Source organism: Anomaloglossus baeobatrachus, chromosome 8 (assembly GCF_048569485.1).
Source record: "Anomaloglossus baeobatrachus isolate aAnoBae1 chromosome 8, aAnoBae1.hap1, whole genome shotgun sequence".
Classification (NCBI taxonomy): domain Eukaryota; kingdom Metazoa; phylum Chordata; class Amphibia; order Anura; family Aromobatidae; genus Anomaloglossus; species Anomaloglossus baeobatrachus.
In genome coordinates, this window is record NC_134360.1 from 191,743,768 (window position 1) to 191,762,632 (window position 18,865).

The following is an 18,865-nucleotide window of genomic DNA, read 5'->3' on the forward strand; positions in this document are numbered from 1 at the left end:
CGGGTCTTCACCAAGGTCATGGCAGCAGTAGTAGCAGTCCTGCACTCTCAGGGACACTCTGTGATCCCTTACTTAGACGATCTGCTTGTCAAGGCTCCCTCTCAAGAGGCATGCCAACACAGCCTGAACGTTGCGCTGGAGACTCTCCAGAGTTTCGGGTGGATCATCAACTTTTCCAAGTCAAATCTGACCCCGACCCAATCGCTAACATATCTTGGCATGGAGTTTCATACTCTCTCAGCGATAGTGAAGCTTCCGCTGGACAAACAGGGTTCACTACAGACAGGGGTGCAATCTCTCCTTCAAGGCCAGTCACACCCCTTGAGGCGCCTCATGCACTTCCTGGGGAAGATGGTAGCAGCAATGGAGGCAGTCCCTTTCGCGCAGTTTCATCTGCGTCCACTACAATGGGACATTCTCCGCCAATGGGACGGGAAGTCGACGTCCCTCGACAAGAACGTCTCCCTTTCTCAGGCGGCCAAGGAATCTCTTCGGTGGTGGCTTCTTCCCACCTCATTGTCAAAAGGAAAGTCCTTCCTACCCCCATCCTGGGCGGTGGTCACGACAGACGCGAGTCTATCAGGGTGGGGAGCAGTTTTTCTCCACCACAGGGCTCAAGGTACGTGGACTCAGCAAGAGTCCACCCTTCAGATCAATGTTCTGGAAATCAGAGCAGTGTATCTTGCCCTACAAGCCTTCCAGCAGTGGCTGGAAGGCAAGCAGATCCGAATTCAGTCGGACAACTCCACAGCGGTGGCATACATCAACCACCAAGGAGGAACACGCAGTCGGCAAGCCTTCCAGGAAGTCCGGCGGATTCTGACGTGGGTGGAAGACACGGCATCCACCATATCCGCAGTTCACATCCCAGGCGTGGACAACTGGGAAGCAGACTTTCTCAGTCGCCAGGGTATGGACGCAGGGGAATGGTCTCTTCACCCGGACGTGTTTCAGGAGATCTGTCGCCGCTGGGGGATGCCGGACGTCGACCTAATGGCGTCCCGGCACAACAACAAGGTCCCAGCATTCATGGCGCGGTCTCACGATCACCGAGCTCTGGCGGCGGACGCCTTAGTTCAAGATTGGTCGCAGTTCCGGCTACCTTATGTGTTCCCACCTCTGGCACTGTTGCCCAGAGTGCTGCGCAAGATCAGGTCCGACTGCCGCCGCGCCATCCTCGTCGCTCCAGACTGGCCGAGGAGGTCGTGGTACCCGGATCTGTGGCACCTCACAGTAGGCCAACCGTGGGCGCTACCAGACCGACCAGACTTGCTGTCTCAAGGGCCGTTTTTCCATCGGAATTCTGCGGCCCTGAACCTGACTGTGTGGCCATTGAGTCCTGGATCCTAGCGTATTCAGGATTATCTCAAGAGGTCATTGCCACCATGAGACAGGCTAGAAAACCAACCTCCGCCAAGATCTACCACAGGACGTGGAAGATATTCTTATCTTGGTGCTCTGCTCAGGGAGTTTCTCCCTGGCCATTTGCATTGCCTACTTTTCTTTCCTTCCTGCAATCCGGTTTGGAAAAAGGTTTGTCGCTCGGCTCCCTTAAAGAACAAGTCTCAGCGCTATCTGTATTTTTTCAGAAGCGCCTAGCACGACTTCCTCAGGTACGCACGTTCCTGCAAGGGGTTTGTCATATCGTCCCTCCTTACAAGCGGCCGTTAGAGCCCTGGGATCTGAACAGGGTTCTAATTGCTCTCCAGAAGCCGCCTTTCGAGCCTATGAGGGATGTTTCCCTTTCTCACCTTTCACAGAAAGTGACTTTTCTAGTAGCGGTCACGTCTCTTCGGAGAGTGTCCGAGCTAGCAGCGCTGTCATGCAAATCTCCCTTCCTGGTGATTCACCAGGACAAGGTGGTTCTGCGCCCGATTCCGGAGTTTCTCCCTAAGGTGGTATCCCCCTTTCATCTCAATCAGGATATCTCCTTACCTTCTTTGTGTCCTCATCCAGTTCATCAATGTGAAAAGGATTTGCATTTGTTGGATCTGGTGAGAGCACTCAGAATCTACATTTCCCGCACGGCGCCCCTGCGCCGCTCGGATGCACTCTTTGTCCTTGTCGCTGGTCAGCGTAAAGGGTCGCAAGCTTCCAAATCCACCTTGGCTCGGTGGATCAAGGAACCAATTCTTGAAGCCTACCGTTCTGCTGGGCTTCCGGTTCCCTCAGGGCTGAAGGCCCATTCTACCAGAGCCGTGGGTGCGTCCTGGGCATTACGGCACCAGGCTACGGCTCAGCAGGTGTGCCAGGCGGCTACCTGGTCGAGTCTGCACACTTTTACCAAGCATTATCAGGTGCATACCTACGCTTCGGCGGACGCCAGCCTAGGTAGACAAGTCCTTCAGGCGGCGGTTGCCCACCTGTAGGAAAGGGCCGTTTTACGGTCCTATCACGAGGTGTTATTTTACCCACCCAGGGACTGCTTTTGGACGTCCCAATTGTCTGGGTCTCCCAATTAGGAGCGACAAAGAAGAAGGGAATTTTGTTTACTTACCGTAAATTCCTTTTCTTCTAGCTCCAATTGGGAGACCCAGCACCCGCCCTGTTTTCTTAGGGATTTTTGTTTTTTCGGGTACACATGTTGTTCATGTTGAATGGTTTCAGTTCTCCGATGTTTGTTCGGATTGAATTTGTTTTTAAACCAGTTATTGGCTTTCCTCCTTCTTGCTTTTGCACTAAAACTGAGGAGCCCGTGATCCCACGGGGGGTGTATAGGCAGAAGGGGAGGGGCTTTACACTTTTAAGTGTAATACTTTGTGTGGCCTCCGGAGGCAGTAGCTATACACCCAATTGTCTGGGTCTCCCAATTGGAGCTAGAAGAAAAGGAATTTACGGTAAGTAAACAAAATTCCCTTCTTTACGAAACTTAGACTGTCAGCCCAGCCGACACATGAAAAACTTAAATACTACTGTCCCTGCTGTCCTCTGTAGCTCACTTGTCGTCATCTTCATCATCTTCTTTGTTCCTATTCATAATCTGGAAAAGAAAAACAAGCTTTCCTGCTTTATTGGGTCCCAACCGATTTCTCAATTTAGAATGAATGAGTCCAAAGGAAGAGAATATTCTTTCAACGCCTGCAGAAGAAGCTACTGCTGTTAAAAGTGAAATCATTACTTGAACAGTCTCTAAATTCAAGCGCTTAAGTGACTTCCACCAGTTTACTGGTGTGACCTTCCTTAAAATATCTTCAGCAAACATATTTCTTGAATGGTTCCCCCTTAGCTCTGAAGTTTATTATAGTTGGCATTAAAGATGGATGATTGCTGGATACCCATGTCATAGCTAACTCCTCTTCCTCAGCACTTAGGATTTGACCCTGATATTGGATATTGACAATATTTGCCAAAAAATGAGCTGGAGTCAGTGCTTGTCCCATTCGTTTGTTTACTGCTTGTAATTTAATTCTGTCCATGTGTAGTTCTGTTTTTAAGTGTTCACTCAGTTCCTTCCAAATTTCAACAGCATCCGCAATAAAACAGCTATTTTTCTGTATTTTGTTTAAAGCTTGAGAGATGGGTTTCAGGAAGCTCAGCATATGTTCAACATTTCTCTTAAGCCCAATGTTGAGGATTTTGGCCGTGACAGTGTCATCTATTTTATCTCGATTTTCTTCAGTGTCATCAGAATAGGCCAGTTTTTGATATACTGCTCAAAACAGTCCACCACAGAGTTCCATCTAACATCTTGTGGGAGCGTTAGCTTGGTTCCACCCATCCTTTTCAGAGCTGCTGCAGCAAAATGATTATTACGGAAGTATTTAGCAATTTCAACATTAGCCTTTATTTCTGGAACACTTAATGTGGAGACACGGGGCTCAGTGGGTGCTCTCGTCCACTAAAACCCGCCGCCTTTAGAAAGACAGCGTGGCTCAGGGCTCATCCCAACTGAACGCTGGCCTCCTTAACCGTGGGCGTAACACTACTCAGACAACACAGGATGAGGGAACCACAATAATTAGACTTTATTGGATCCCCAAACAATTAACGGCACATAACACATAACCAGCAAAACACACAAATGTAACAGACAACAGAGTCTCACCCTTCCGCTGGCTCACCAGGGATTTAGAATGTCCATGCCTCAGAGGTTCCAGGGCTATTTACTCAAATCCAGCAGCACCCCGCTTTTGGCGGGCACCCACCGAGAAAAGAATAACGCCAGATTTAGGAAGCTGTGTGAGGTCTGCAAACTCTGTAACAGGTGACTGAACTGTCCCAACCTGAGTGTCCTCCTTAGGTAGTCCTGGTATGATGATCCAATCCTGGCAGCCGGGGTCGAAATCCCTAGGCTGTGGATATGGTCTCCAACCGGAACCGGAGTCCCTAGATTGAAGCCATAAGATATCCTGATCCTCTAGTCTTCTCCAAAGAGCTTAGACTGGATCCATCAGCATCCATCAACCTTCAACAACCCTGGTGGCTTAAAGAAGTCCCTTTTATAGCAATAACTTTCCCTTAGGATACACTGCGTCCTCATCGATTGGTTGGACAAGATTGCTTCTCCCATTGGATGAATTTCAAGCTGCATGGATAATGTTCATTTAAATGATGTGCATAGAAAGACTCAGTATATCTACATGGAGTCGGCAAGTCACCGACTAGACAATGGCTACTAAGGTAATTACATTATCAATACACAACTACAATACAATGATTACTGGAAGAGACTGGAGATACAATAGCTAAGCAAACATGACTTAGCACACATAAGAACAATAGTCTGGCTGAATGTTAAGAAACTTTAACCCATGAGAGTCCATGTCGTCACACTTAAGTCTTTGGCTAAGAGGTGCAGCAAATGAGCACTGCAACCATATGTTATTAGCAGCTTTGTATTCCCTCCCTGCTCTTCTAAATCTCTTCTCATCTTGGATACGTTTGCAGCATTGTCAGTGACCAAACTGCGTACTAGACATTTGAATTTTTGTTCACATGTCGTTATAGCTTTTACTGCCACTTCTTGTAAGTATTCTGCTGTGTGTGCATTTCCTGACGTATCAGTTGTTTGTGCAAGGAAGACTTTACCTTCTTCTGTTGTTATACAAGCACATACAATAGGATCATTGTGGACATTACTCCACCCATCAATACTTAGGTTAACAATTTTACCCTCCAGAGCTGTTGCACATTGCTCCATTTCTCTGTCATACACTTGATCCAGCAGTTTCCCTGCAACATCAGCTCTGCTGGGTGGACTGTATCCTGGTCTCAGTGACTGAACCATATTAATGAAATGTGGGTTCTCAGTCAGACGGAAAGAAGAGTTCGTTGCATAAATAAACTGGGCAATTTTTTTCATCAATCAACTCTTTTTCTAATCTGCTAGTTCTTATCACAAACCTATCTATGGTGGTTCCAGGAGGTAAAGGTTTTTTCTTCCTTTTGGGTGATGGTGATATTTTTTGTGGGTGTCTGATGATGCTGCTGCTGCTAATGAAGCACTATCCTGGATGGATAACTCTGAAACTGTAGAACAGGATGATGGTGATCTTGGAGGTGGATAGTTTCCAGAATCCATGAATTCCCCTAAACAAAAAAAGTCAATGCTGTTATTTTATTGTTTATTATACAATTTCTGCTTATTGTACACAGCACATCACTGCCCCTGCCCCAAAAGGAATATTTGTTTTTCTTCATAACTACCAAATGACAGTAACATGCAGTAATAATAAGAAATATAATTTTTCTCACACATGACAGTTCAGTCTTTAGAAATAGGATTCAATAAAAATGTTTACCAACCTGAAGATCCTGCCTGTTCAGAAGTGTTTCTTTGGTCATCTTCATCAGCGCACTTCTCATGATGTTGCCTCATTTGCGCCACCAGGCCTTGCATCTCTTTGTTGCATCGTTTGAATTTTGCACGCATGCCTGCCTTACCGATAGGCGAAGGAGCTTCATTAAAATATTCCCAAACTGGGTCTCTTTATCGGCCTGCTGCCATTATAAGGAAAGAATGTAATAAACCTCAGATCGTACACACAAACAGATCCAGACTTGTCTGTCTGTGGCTATGCTGCAGTATTGTGCTCAAAGTTTCACGTTCATTTTCTTGTCTGCTTGCCCTTCCTCCTCCTCACACTAAGATTCACATTCTTCTTGTGTTGTGCAGATCTATTCCACTCCAAACAATCAAACATATTGTCTAACTTCTTGGACTTGGCACTGAAGGGGTTGATTCTGTATTCATAGGTTTGTAGAACAATAGGATTAAGGTCTTTTTCTCAACTCTGTTCATGTTGTAATATTTTTGCCGTGAAGAAGAGGCTGGGACCTCTGCGGAGTCAAATTCAGTTTTGAGAACTGCGTAAGTAAAGCGAGCGTCTGTGATAATATAGGAGAGAAACTGCCCACTAATCCTACAGAAACCTCTGGAAGAGCATGGCATTGTGACTGTTACACATATACAGCCTTTATTCTACTGAGTTAAACAACTCGGCTTTATCTCATAATGGAAGAACCTTTGGATGGTAAAATATTTTCCTCAAAAAGCAGTTTATTGAAAAAAATCCGATTTAAATCAAAAAAATCCAATTTAAATCAAAAAAATCCTATTTTTTTTTTTTTTTTTTTTTTTTTTTTTTTTTAAAAACATTGATTTTTATCCACCCTGCTGGACCATAAGATGCACCCTGGTTTTAGAGGAGGAAAATAGGAAAATTAAATTTTAAGCAAAAAATGTGGTCATGACACAGTTATGGGGCGAGGATCTGCTGCTGACACTGTTATGAGGGTAATCTCCCCAAATTCTCTAACTCAGGTACCCCATCCTGGTAATGATCCTCCTGCCTTGTGCGTATATATGCCCCCATCCTGCTATATGCAGTCATCCTGCTATATACTCCCATCCTGCTCATAATATACCCCCATCCTGGTATATGCCGTCATCCTGCTATATGGCCGCATCCTGTGGCACACAAAAAAAATAAGCGTTTATACTCTCCTTTCCTCGCTCCACGCAGCATCGCTCCTCCTCCTGTCTGTGCCAGCAGCAGCGCCGCTTACCTGTGTGGAGCTGGCCACGCTCCCTGCAGCATCGTGATGTCCTCTTGTTTGTGCTGACCACGGCTGCGTGTGGACACGTGCGCACAGCGATGACGTAACCACTGTGAGCACCGCTAGTCTCCACACACAGCTGCGGCCGGCACAGACAGGAGGAGATCGCGTTGCTGCAGGGATCATTGTCGAAGAGTGTACGGATTCACTGCACCCCACACTGATGATGATGCGTGGGGGGCAGCGAATACAGCCGCACATGATCACTCCAGGCTGTAGTTGCTAGGGGTGATCATGCGGGTCTGCTGTTTACTATGCGCGCTCCCCCCGCCCATCACCCCGCCCAAATGTCAGCTCCAGCTTCAGGGCTGAGAGATGGGCGGGAGGATGGGCATGCACATGAAATGAGTGGGCCCACGTGGTCATGGCAGGCTGCTGCAGCCTGCTCATGCCCCCAATGACCCGCAGCACCCTCATTCCCCGCAGCCCTACGTTCAGACAATAAGACGCACCCCCCACTTTCCCCCCAACATTTGGGGGGGGGGGGGGGGAGTGCATCTTATAGTCCGAAAAATACGGTAGTGTTTGTTTCTGTTAATGTTGATTATGGCTTACAGCCAATGAAAACCTAAGTCATTGTCTCAGAAAATTAGAACAATTACCACAAAACACCTGCAAAGACTTCTTAGTTGTTTAAAAATGGTCTTTTAGTCTGGTTCAGTAGGCTACACAATCATGGGGAAGACTGCTGACTTGACAGATGTCAATTAGGGTAAACCACAAAAGGTCATTGCTAAATAAAGAAGCTGGCTGTTCAGAGTGCTGTATCAAAGCACATTAATGGAGAGTTGAGTGGAAGGAAAAAATGTAGAAAAAGACGCAAAAGCAACTGGGTTAACTGCAGCCTTGATAGGATTCTTAAAAGACAATTCAAAAATTTGGGGAAAATTCACAAGGAGTGGACGCTGCTGGAGTCAGTGCTTAACCCCTTCAGCCCCGGGGCACTTTCCGTTTTTGTTTTTTGCTCCCCCTTCTTCCGAGAGCCGTAACTTTTTTTTATTTTTCCGTCAATCTTGCCATATGAGGGCTTGTTTTTTGCGGGACAAGTTGTACTTTTAAATGAAACCATAGGTTTTACCATATGGTGTACTGGAAAACAGCAAAAAAATTCCAAGTGTGGAAAAACTGCAAAAAAGTGTGATGGCACAATAGTTTTTGGGATGTTTTATTCACGGTGTTCACTATATGGTAAATTGATGTGTGGGTATGATGCCTGAGGTCGGTGCGAGTTTGTAGACACCAACATGTATAGGTTTACTTGTATGTAAGGGGTTAAAAAAAAATCACAAGCTTGTCCAATAAAAATGGCGCACGTTTTGCGCCATTTTCCAAAACACGTAGCGTTCTCATTTTTTGGGATCTATGGCTCAGTGACGGCTTATTTTTTGCGTCTCGAGCTGTCGTTTCTAATGGTACCATTTTTGCGCAGATGCTACGTTTTGATCGCCTGGTATTGCATTTTGCGTAAAACTTGCGGCGACTAAAAAAACGTAAGTTTGGCATTTGGAAATTTTTTTGCTACTACGCAGTTTGCCAATCAGATTAATTGATTTTATATTTTAATCGGGCATTTCTGAACGCGGCGATACCAAATATGTGTATATTTATTTATTTTTTAACTCTTTAATTTTCAATGGGGGGGAAAGGGGGGTGATTTGAACTTTTAGGTTTTTTTATTTTTTTAAAACTTTTTTTACTTTTTTTTTTTATTTTATTATACTAGTTCACCTAGGGGGCTATAGCGATCAGCAATCCGATCGCTCTTATCTATCTGCTGATCACAGCTATACAGCTGTAAACAGGAGATTCAGTCACTTTGTTTCGTTTTCCCTCGGCCGGGAGCAGAGAGAAAGTGAAACTTCATAGCTACAGGCGTCATCACATGACCCTGTGCTACGATGGCAACCACCGAAAGTCACGGGATCACGCACGTGACTTCCGGTGGGGGCGGCGGTAAGTAGCATATCGATCTTGCTGCCAGACTTTGGCAGTGAGATTTAAGGGGTTAAATGTTGCGAGTAGAAGCAATTCCACTCGCAACGTGCAGGCACACATGTCAGCTGTTGAAAACAGCTGATGTGTGCCGACCGCCGCCGCCTGCCCGCGGCATGGGGCGGGGCTTAACGGGACACGCTCCATGACTGATATATCAGTCCATGGTCGTGAAGGGGTTAAAGAGCCACCACACAGACGTATCCAGGACATGGGCTACAAGTGTCGCATTCCTTGTGTCAAGCCACTCATGACCAATAGACAACGCCAGAAGCATCTTACCTGGGCCAAGGAGAAAAATAACTGGACTGTTGCTCAGTGGTCCAAGGTGTTTTTTTCAGATTAAAGTAAATTTTGAATTTCATTTGGAAATCCCGGTCCCAGAGTCTGGAGGAAGAGTGGAGAGGCCACAATCCAAGCTGCAAGCTGCTTGAGCTCCAGTGTGAAGTCTCCACAATCAGTCATGGTTTGGGGAGCCATGTCATCTGCTGGTCTAGGTCAACTGTTTTATCAAGACTAAAGTCAGCGCAGCCGTCTACCAGGATATTTTAGAGCACTTCATGCTTCCCTCTGCCAACAAGCTTTTTGGAGACTGAAATTTCATTTTCGAGCAGGACATGGTCCCTGTCCACACTGCCTAAAGTACCAATACCTGGTTTAATAACCACAGTATCACTATGCTTGATAGGTCACGAAACTCGCCTGACCTAAACCCCACAGAGAATCTGAGGTATTGTCAAGATGAAGATGAGACACCAGACCCAACAATGCAGACGAGCATAAGGCAGCTATCAAAGCAACCTGGGCTTCCATAACACCTCAGCAGTGCCACAGGCTGATCGCCTCCATGCCACGCCGCATTGATGCAGTAATTCATGCAAAAGGAGCCCCCAACAAGTGTTGAGGCATTTACTGTACAGACTTTTCAGTAGGCGCGAACATTTGAGTTTAACATTTTTTAGTTGGTCTTCTATAATATTCTAATTTTCTGAGATAATGACTTTTGGGTTTTCATTGGCTGTGAGCTATAATCAACAACATTAAGAGAAGTAAACACTTGCAATAGATCCCTCTGACTCTATATACCATATATTTCTGTTTATAAGACACATTCCAAATTTAGAGGAAAAAAAAAATGGGGTACATCTTACTATCCAGTGGTGTCTTAGCAGGTGTGGGTGGCAGCAGTGGTAGAGCGAGGTCACAGGAGGCAGGGGCAATGCTGTGGGCGATGTGCTGGGGCTCCGGCCAAGGGGGCTATTCTGTGCTGGGGCTGCCTGGAGTCGGCGTGTGCCCATTGATCTCCCAGCAATGGATTTAAGAAAAATGGTTCCCGGAGGTGACACATGCGCAGATGAGGTCTTGAGCTGAGAGCTCCATCTGTCCACGTGCCGACTCCGGGCATCATTATTTTGAAGTCCGCATCACCGACATTTTCAGGTTGGTACAGCGCCCGCGACATTGCTCCTGCGATTCGTCTCCACCATCCCCAGTAAGCAACATTTGGATTATAAGATGCACCCCTCATTTTCCTCTCCAAATTTTTGGGAGAAAGTGCCTTTTAAAATCTGAAAAATACAGTAATCTATGAGTTTCCCTTTTTTGTATTTGACTTACTGAAATTAACTTTTTGATCTAATTTATTAATTTATTATTATTTATTAATTAATTTTATAATTGATTGCAAACTCGACATACATGGAGCATGCTAATGATTCCAGCCAATTTTACGCTTCAAAACTCAAATGGCGCTCCTTCTCTTCTGAGTTGTGCCATGGACTCAAACAGGAGATTTACATTTTTCCTGTACTCAGGAGAAATTGCACAACAAATTGTATGCTGCAATTTCTTTTTGTTACTTGTGAAAATGCCAAGTTTTGGTTTTGAGCAGTTTATAGAATGGTGTCACTTTTGGGTATTATCTGCCCCTCAAAGTTACTTCAAATGTGACATGTAAAAAAAAAATAATTTTTTGGAAAAAATTAGAAATTGCTGATAAACTTTGAACCCTTTTAACAAAAACAGTTGTTTTAAAAATGCTGCTGATGTAAAGTAGATATGTGGGAAATGGTATTAACTAATTAGTATGACGTGAGAGCATTAAAATTTGAAAATTGCCACCTTTTTTTTGCCAATTTATTTTTTTCACAAAAGCAAAAAATTGTCCTAAATTTACCACAAAGTACAATATGTCATGAAAAAATCACTGGGATAAAGTTTTCCAGAGTTATTACTTATTACAAAGTGACTGGTCAGAATTGGAAAAAAATGGCCTGGTCATGAAGGTGAAAACCAGCTGGGTGGTGAAGGGGTTAAAAACAATGCCTAAAAAAAACTTTGGTATTGATTTTTATTTTTATTTCATTTATCTCACAATTGAGAACAAATTTTATTTTTTTATTTTAGTACTTGGCATGGTACAACGCCACTAAAATAATAGAAGAAAAATTCCCCTTCGTTATATCAACTTGAGGTAGAAATAAAAAACAAAGGGCAAAAGTGAAATCTTTGTCCTTTCAAACAACCTGTAGAAACGTGTGGCCTTTTATTTATTTATTTTTTTCCATTTCTACACTTGCAGCAAAGTAAAAACTTCTCTGCTGCACATACCAGCCTGATATGTCCAGGAGCTTTCCTGATTCCCCCAAGCATTGCACCTGCCATGGTCCTGTGGCTGACCTCCAAGTGACCCTTTAAATGTTTTAACCCGGTAGTGACCACCACTACGACTTAAACTGACCTGAGATGTCAGTAAATGGCATCCACCAAACAGGTGCAAATGGAGCTGCTGTCAGCTGCACATTATAGCTGACAACTTGCTGCATCAGACATGATCAGTGTTGGCACCAATCATGGCAATTTACCCCTTAGATGCTGCTGTCAATAGTGACTATGGCATCTAGATGGTTAACAGAGGGTGGGGGGCTCGTCTTTGACCCCATCGGCATCATGAGATCATGATTGTGCAGTTCTGATGGCATTTTACGGACTTAAGGCCCTGTGCGCAGTGCGTTTTTTGCCCGCGGTTATTTGCATTTTTGCTGCAGACATTTCTTGAGAAAATGGTTGTACCCTTTCTGCAGAGATTCCCCAGCAAAACCTATGGAAAAAAAAATTAGCTGTGCGCACACTTTTGTTTTTTTTTTTTTTTTTTTTTTCAAGAAAATTCTTTTTGTAGATTTTCTTGAGAAAAAGAAGCATGTCACTACTTTTCTGCAGGTAGCTGCGTTTTCACTCCATTGACTGTAATGTAATCATGAAATAGCGCAGGGAATACCGCAGGTAGCAAGTGATGTGCATTTCATTGCATTATTCCTGCGTTATTCCCACGTTATTTCGCATTTTTCGGGACATAATGTTCATCACTGCCTGCGTTTTGCAGGGAAGTTTTGCATGTCATTATGACAGGAAGAGGAAGTTGAGCAGAGAGTAAACACAGATCACACACAGGCATATAGACAACACGTAGAAATCAAACGTACATATAAAAATAAACGAGAAGAAAAAAAAAAACATGGGCTCCGCCGTATTTTTATCGTCCAGCTAAGGTAAGCACACAGCGGCAGCACGGTATTCTCAGGCTGGGGAGGACGAGGGCCATGGTTAATGCGCCCCTCCCGCAGCCAAGAATATCAGCCCGCCGCTGCCCCAAGAATGTCACGTCCATTATGCGACAGTCCCAGCGTGTTACTGGCTCTTCCCAATTGCTGTGATGTGGTGGCAATCAGGGTAATGAGTTAATGCCAGCGCATCTCTGCCACAAAGTCCTAGCTTAATCATGGCAGCGTCAGAGACAGCTTTCATGATTAACCTGTAAGTAAAATGAATAAACACAAACACCAAAAAATCCTTCCAGCCGCGTCTGACACATATTCAATGCAGCCTCGTTCAGTGAGCGATGCTGCACGGGTAACTACAGGTCATTTCTCATGGTCGGTGATGTGAACACATTACCGCTCATGAGAACTGCAGTGTGTGCTCACAGGGAATCTATTGATTGATCTGTCCTCTATCTATTGATTATCTATCGATTTTTATCTTTCTATTTATCGATTATTTATCCATCAATCTATTCATCTATCCATTATCTATTTATCTATCTATCCATTATCTATATTATTTATTGCTGTTAAAGCATTAAACGCAGGGACCAACCTTTCAAAAAAAGCACCAAAACGCGGTAAAATCACATGCATTTTTCGGTGCGTCTTTTAACGCAGGTGCGCTAATCTTTCACGAAATTTCTTGAGAAAAATCCTTTTTCTAGTGTGCACATAGCCTAAAGCCTGCCGGCTATAGGGGGGTCTGTTAGCAACCTTTTAATTGTTAAAAGTAATTTTTCTTTGTCAAGCCACTTTGCATTAATTCCTAAAAACTAGCTGAAGGGTTAATAAACTACCTGACCGCAGTTTTGAATATGATGAGGGGCACTGTTTGCAAAATGGTATCACTTTTGAGGGATTTCAGCTGCATCACAATATATGGGTAACCAAAAGTCACTGCAATCCTGACTAGGTTCCTAAACAAAAAAAAAAAAATAAATAAAAGGGTTATCTATTCAAAGTTTGACAATTACATTTTTTTTTAGAACTTTTTGTATAATTTCTGATGTTTTGCATTTTAAAAAAAATCTCAATCCCTGGGATATGCTGTAACTTTGCATTGTTAGTGCCACATAAAGTGACACATGTCAAATTTGATAAACTAGGCTTGGTCACGAAGGGGTAAAGGAGCATTAATCTCGGCTGTATAATATCTGCAGTAAAGACATCTACAGCTATTTCTAATTCTTCTGTCAGCTTTGATGTGTTCCTGTAGCTCTTGTAAAATATTTTCATGTAAATCATAAACTTAAGAAAATTAAATGTTTTCTGGCTTCCAGATTGTAGTTCAATTGAAATTAAAGATTTTTTAATCTCATTGCAGCTATCGACATGTGGTCCGCAGGCATCATCTTCCTCTCCCTCCTCAGCGGAAGATATCACTTTTTTAATGCTGGTGATGATATGAATGCTCTGGCTCAAATCATGACAATTCGTGGATCAAGAGAGACTGTTCAAGCTGCTAAACAGTTTGGTATGTAGATGCAATTCCTTGTAATCCGGGCACGTGGGCTGCCACATGTTTTACACAGCGTGCAGAATGTCATTATTCTTCCATATTATTGGGTTATGGGAACTGCCCCTATCTAAAAAAATTAAACAAAAAACTGCTTATCTAATGGTCTTGTCCAGAGGTACCAAACAATTTTGGATGGGGTCGTATATAGTGATTGAATGTTATTATTCTCAAACCAGTCGTAAACAGGAGTTAATTACCATTAAATCAACCACAAAGTGGATAAGGCCTAAGCCACACGGCGAGAAAATCGGTGCGAGTGGAGTGCGATAAAACATCGCATTCCCCTCGGACCAATTCTAGCCTGTGTGACAGCACACATGAGCGATTATTTTCTCAGCCCTAATCGGACCGAGAAAACAATCGCAGCATGCTGCGATTGTAATCCGAGACTCTTTCTCTCGCACCCATTCAAGTGAATGGGGCGAGAGAAAAATCGCACTGCACTCGCGGTACTCCGGTGTACTGCCAGTGCAATGCGAGAATGTCTATAGCCGGCTACACAGGCGAGAGGGAGAGAAATCCCTCCCTCCCCTCCTGAGTGCCGGCCCGCCCCCCGCAGCTGAGGTCTGCTCACATGAACGGACCTCAGTTGCAAGGACACAAGCATGAGACTCGGCTCTGCTGTACTGCCAGCACGAGCCGAGTCTCATGCAAGGGGATCGCAGTAGTCCCCGTGTGGCCCCGGCCTTAGAGTATCACACACTGCAACTTTTTTTTATTCCCCCCCACCCCCCTTCACAGACCCTTACACTTGCATTGGTGAGCTTGATCTGGGACTCGAATCAAAATCTGACGTGTCTCTACTCTGATTTTGTGCTGCCCGCTCAGTCCCCCAAAATACTGACATGTGAACAGTCCCATAGAGGTATGAGTTCTATCTGGAAAAAAAAAAAACTCGTCTGTTTGAGCCCTTACTTTATGGTCTTTTCTCTTGCTAATGTTAGGCTATGTGCACAGTGTGTTTTTTATTGCGTGGTTTTTTTTTTTTGTTTTGGGTTTTTTTGTGTTTTTTTTTTTTTAAGGCATTTTTGAGTACAGTTTTGTCACAAAACTGCATGCCTATGAATATGCCAGCAAAGTCAATGTGTATTCTGCAGTGTTGTTCACATGCTGCTTTTTTTTCCCTTGTAGTTTTGAAAAAGAAACTAAACAGCAGAATGTCAAATTTTCAGCATTTTTGACAGCGGTTTTCCACCTTTAAATGAATTATAAATGCACTGGGAAAAAAACATGGCAAAAAGGCACCGTTTCTTCTGCCATGAGAGGCAGATTTGATGCATACATTTCTGCAACCAAATACTCGGCGTGCGCACATAGCCTTAAAGTTCTGTAAATGTACAGGAAGGACAACCTCCTAATGGAACCACTTCAGGCTTTTTAAAACTTTCAAACCATCCCCCCCAAGAACTATGAGGAAAAATAGGGCAATTTTCCTGAAGGGCCCACATGAGATCGTGAATGTTACAGAGGGATGAATGAATACACTGTAATTCTGTTCAGTATTAAATTAATTTTAATTAAATTAAATTTCACTATTTATTTTATTACTAAGCAGATCAAAACCACAGCCTACCATGCAGTATGATGCCCACCCATACCCCCCACCCCATCAGGCCTGCTGCAGTGAGACACTTAGGCCCCTTTCACACATCATTTTTTGCGTCAGTCACAATACGTTGGCGCGATGGATCCGTCGCAGATTGTGCAAAAACTGATGCGACGGATCCATCGCATCAGTTTTTTCAGCCCAAATGTTATATACCGTGTTTTTACACCCCATCAGAGCATGCTCAGTTAAAAAAAAAACGGATCAGTCACCGGATTCCGTCATTTGACGGATCCTGCACTGTCCGTTTTTTCGATGTAGACAACAAAGTTACTTTGTCCATTGTCTCCGTCCGACGGACAAAGAATTTTCAACGGATCGATCGAATGATGGATGAAACGTGAGGCAATCCGTCGCTAATACAAGTCTGAGGGAAAACAACAGATCTAGCGGCATCAGTCGCCGGATCAGTTTTTTCCACAATTCGAGGGATTGTCTGATGGCAAAAAACTGATGTGTGAAACAAGCCTTCGTCACACAGACTGGTGGAAGAGGAGGTGACTTCTTCCACTTCTAAAGTTATATTCACCGGTATCTGCATCTAGAGAACGTTGTTACTGGTTAAGTTGGAATGGGGGGAGCGGCATCTCATAGATTACGGTGTCCAGCCCTTTTTGTTGTGGCTTCTTCTTTTTCAAGGGACGGTGCTTGTATGACTATAATCCTGCATTTAACATAATGCATTGTGTTGCTTGAGAAACTTTCAATTAAATGTTTACCAACTTGTAAAGTCCTATATGGGATTTTGCCCCTATGAAACTTTATATCTGCAGTTAAGATTTTGCGTCTTTAGTTGAACAGAAAAACTGTCTAATTTCATATGTAAGTGAAGACTCCGTGGTGCGCCCTTTGGGTAGCCGGCTTGCCCTTGGGGTAACTACGCCACCCACCCTGTGCACTGCTGTGCGCGTGCCCTTACTTTGAGTTATCGTGGTTGCTTGCCCAGATCAGCGCTGCCTGAAAAGAATCCCTGCCCCTGTTAGGTGACATCTGTGTCATTGTGGTTGTGCTTTCATTCCTCCCTGCATTGTCAGTCTCCACCCGCTGCACACATCATACAATAGTGAGCAGCCACTGTGTCCAGTGAAGTGGGGGATGAGTTCACACCCTCTGACAATTTGGGTGAGTGAAGCTTTTGACCGTGCACTGACCCTGCAAGAACCGATCAAGCTAAGAGTAGGTGTCTGACTTTGTTGATGGATGGGGCATAAGTAGTTTATATCACATTTTGGGATGGCAGACTCCCTTTAACCAAAGTCTTGGATGTATGAAATATTTGGTCTTACATACCCCTGCCAACAATGTCTCGCCTCCGCTACTCTGGTCTTTCTTCATTGGCTACAGTAGTGATGTTACATTGATAGCACAGAGCCTCTGAGCCCAGTCACTGGAGCAACATCGGTGAGGTCGCGTCGGGGAGCGTGAATAACAGCCAACACATTAATAAAAATAGTTTAATGTGTTTATTAGGAATTATTGAGGATTAAGGGTTCGTAAAGGAAATCTGTCATCAGATTTTTGCCACCTAATCTGAGACCAGCATAATTTAGGGGCAGCAATGTGTCATTTAGTGGGCTGCTTAGTGTAGTTTTGATCTACTGCTGAATAATCAGTGATTTTATCATTAGAGGACTACTTGGCATGCTGCCAGGTAGTCCAACATATTCATGAGCTCTGTATGGGCTCGTGCGCACGTTGCGTAATGTCATGCATTTACGCGGCGTATTGCACTGCAGCGTAAATTCATGCATCCTGCGTCCCCAGCACAATCTATGTAGATTGTGCATGATACATGCACACGTTGCTTTTATGAACGCAGCGATTTGGGTGCTAAAATTTTGACCAAAATCCATGCATTTATAAAAGCAGCATGTCAATTATTTGTGCGTTCTGGATGCAGCACCCACTCTGTCTATGGTGGGGGCAGCATCCCGAGCGCATGAAATAGGCCTTTTTTTTTAACAAATACTGTATTCATTCTGCAGCGATTTGAAGCGCACATGTGCTGTCAAATCGCTGCAGAATAATCAGCAGTTATGTGCGCATGAGCCTTAAAACTGCTAGATCTGCAGCAGAGAAAACAGTGATTTTATCAAAATGACAGCAAACGGTTCAGTAAGTGACACATCACTGGAATCGGGGTCTCTGTCTCTATATTATGTTGCTCTCAGATGGGGAAGCAAAAACCTGGTGACAGTCTCTTTTAAAGGGGTTATGGGCACATGATAAATGTAGAAAATTCCTGACTTTCCAGTTAACCTTTTCTTATTCTTCTAGGTAAAGCTGTGCTTTGTAGCAAAGAACTTCCCGCGAAAGATTTAAGGGAATTATGTGAAGGACTGAGACGAGTGTGTACATCCGTCACTTCCGGGACTGAATCCGATGTCCAAAAACAAAGAGCTGCCTTACAGACAAGAATGATCGAAAAACTGGATGGATGGTTTGTGGGAGAGACTAGTGTAACACCACCTGCCAATAGCAGTGAAAGCGCCATGTCTTCTGCTGGCAGCATGGATATCGGACAGTCTGGCTGGGACCGGGTGCCTGACGAGGCCTATCATCTGCTGGATAGACTGCTGGACATGAGCCCCACCACCCGGATCACAGCAGAGGAGGCTTTGTCACATCCCTTTTTTAAAGACCTCTGGTGATTTGGGCTTGGCACCGGAGCCTATTCTGTATATTTTAGTATATTTATGATTTGTATTTTGAAATAAATTATGACAGACTTTGCAATCTATGTACTGTAGCGTTCTCATTTGACTTGTAAAGACGCAAAGCTTTGAGAAAGCGGCACTAATCAAGAAAATGTCTACACAAACAATCTGTAAGAAGCAAATATTTCATAGCCCCGTCACAGAAATGTTCTTACACTGCGGCTTTATCATTCGGCCCGTAAACATATTTTTTATTTTTTTTTTAAGAGGGAAGTGTAAACATTTGATGAAACTCCAGTCTGAGATGTTTACAGTTCTGTGCGTCTTAGAAAGTTTCCATATAAGGTGATAACATAGAGCAATAGCTGTCTTATCCGAGATGTGGATAAAGAATGATTAGTACAGTATAATCAAACGTCTTCAGCTTGAC

At 44.0% G+C, this 18,865-nt stretch overlaps 1 protein-coding gene across 2 annotated transcripts in view; it reads left to right on the forward strand.

Moving 5' to 3' along the window:
• The window catches only part of CDC7 (cell division cycle 7), a 160,934-nt gene extending 142,437 nt beyond the window's left edge, over positions 1 to 18,497 (forward strand). For both annotated transcript variants that reach the window (XM_075321029.1, XM_075321030.1), the window contains exons 10-11: positions 13,978 to 14,127; positions 18,056 to 18,497. In XM_075321029.1, the coding sequence (XP_075177144.1) occupies positions 13,978 to 14,127; positions 18,056 to 18,429 (524 nt within the window). In that variant the 3' untranslated portion in view covers positions 18,430 to 18,497. The remainder of the gene's footprint in view (positions 1 to 13,977; positions 14,128 to 18,055) is intronic.
• Positions 18,498 to 18,865: the final 368 nt, after the last annotated feature.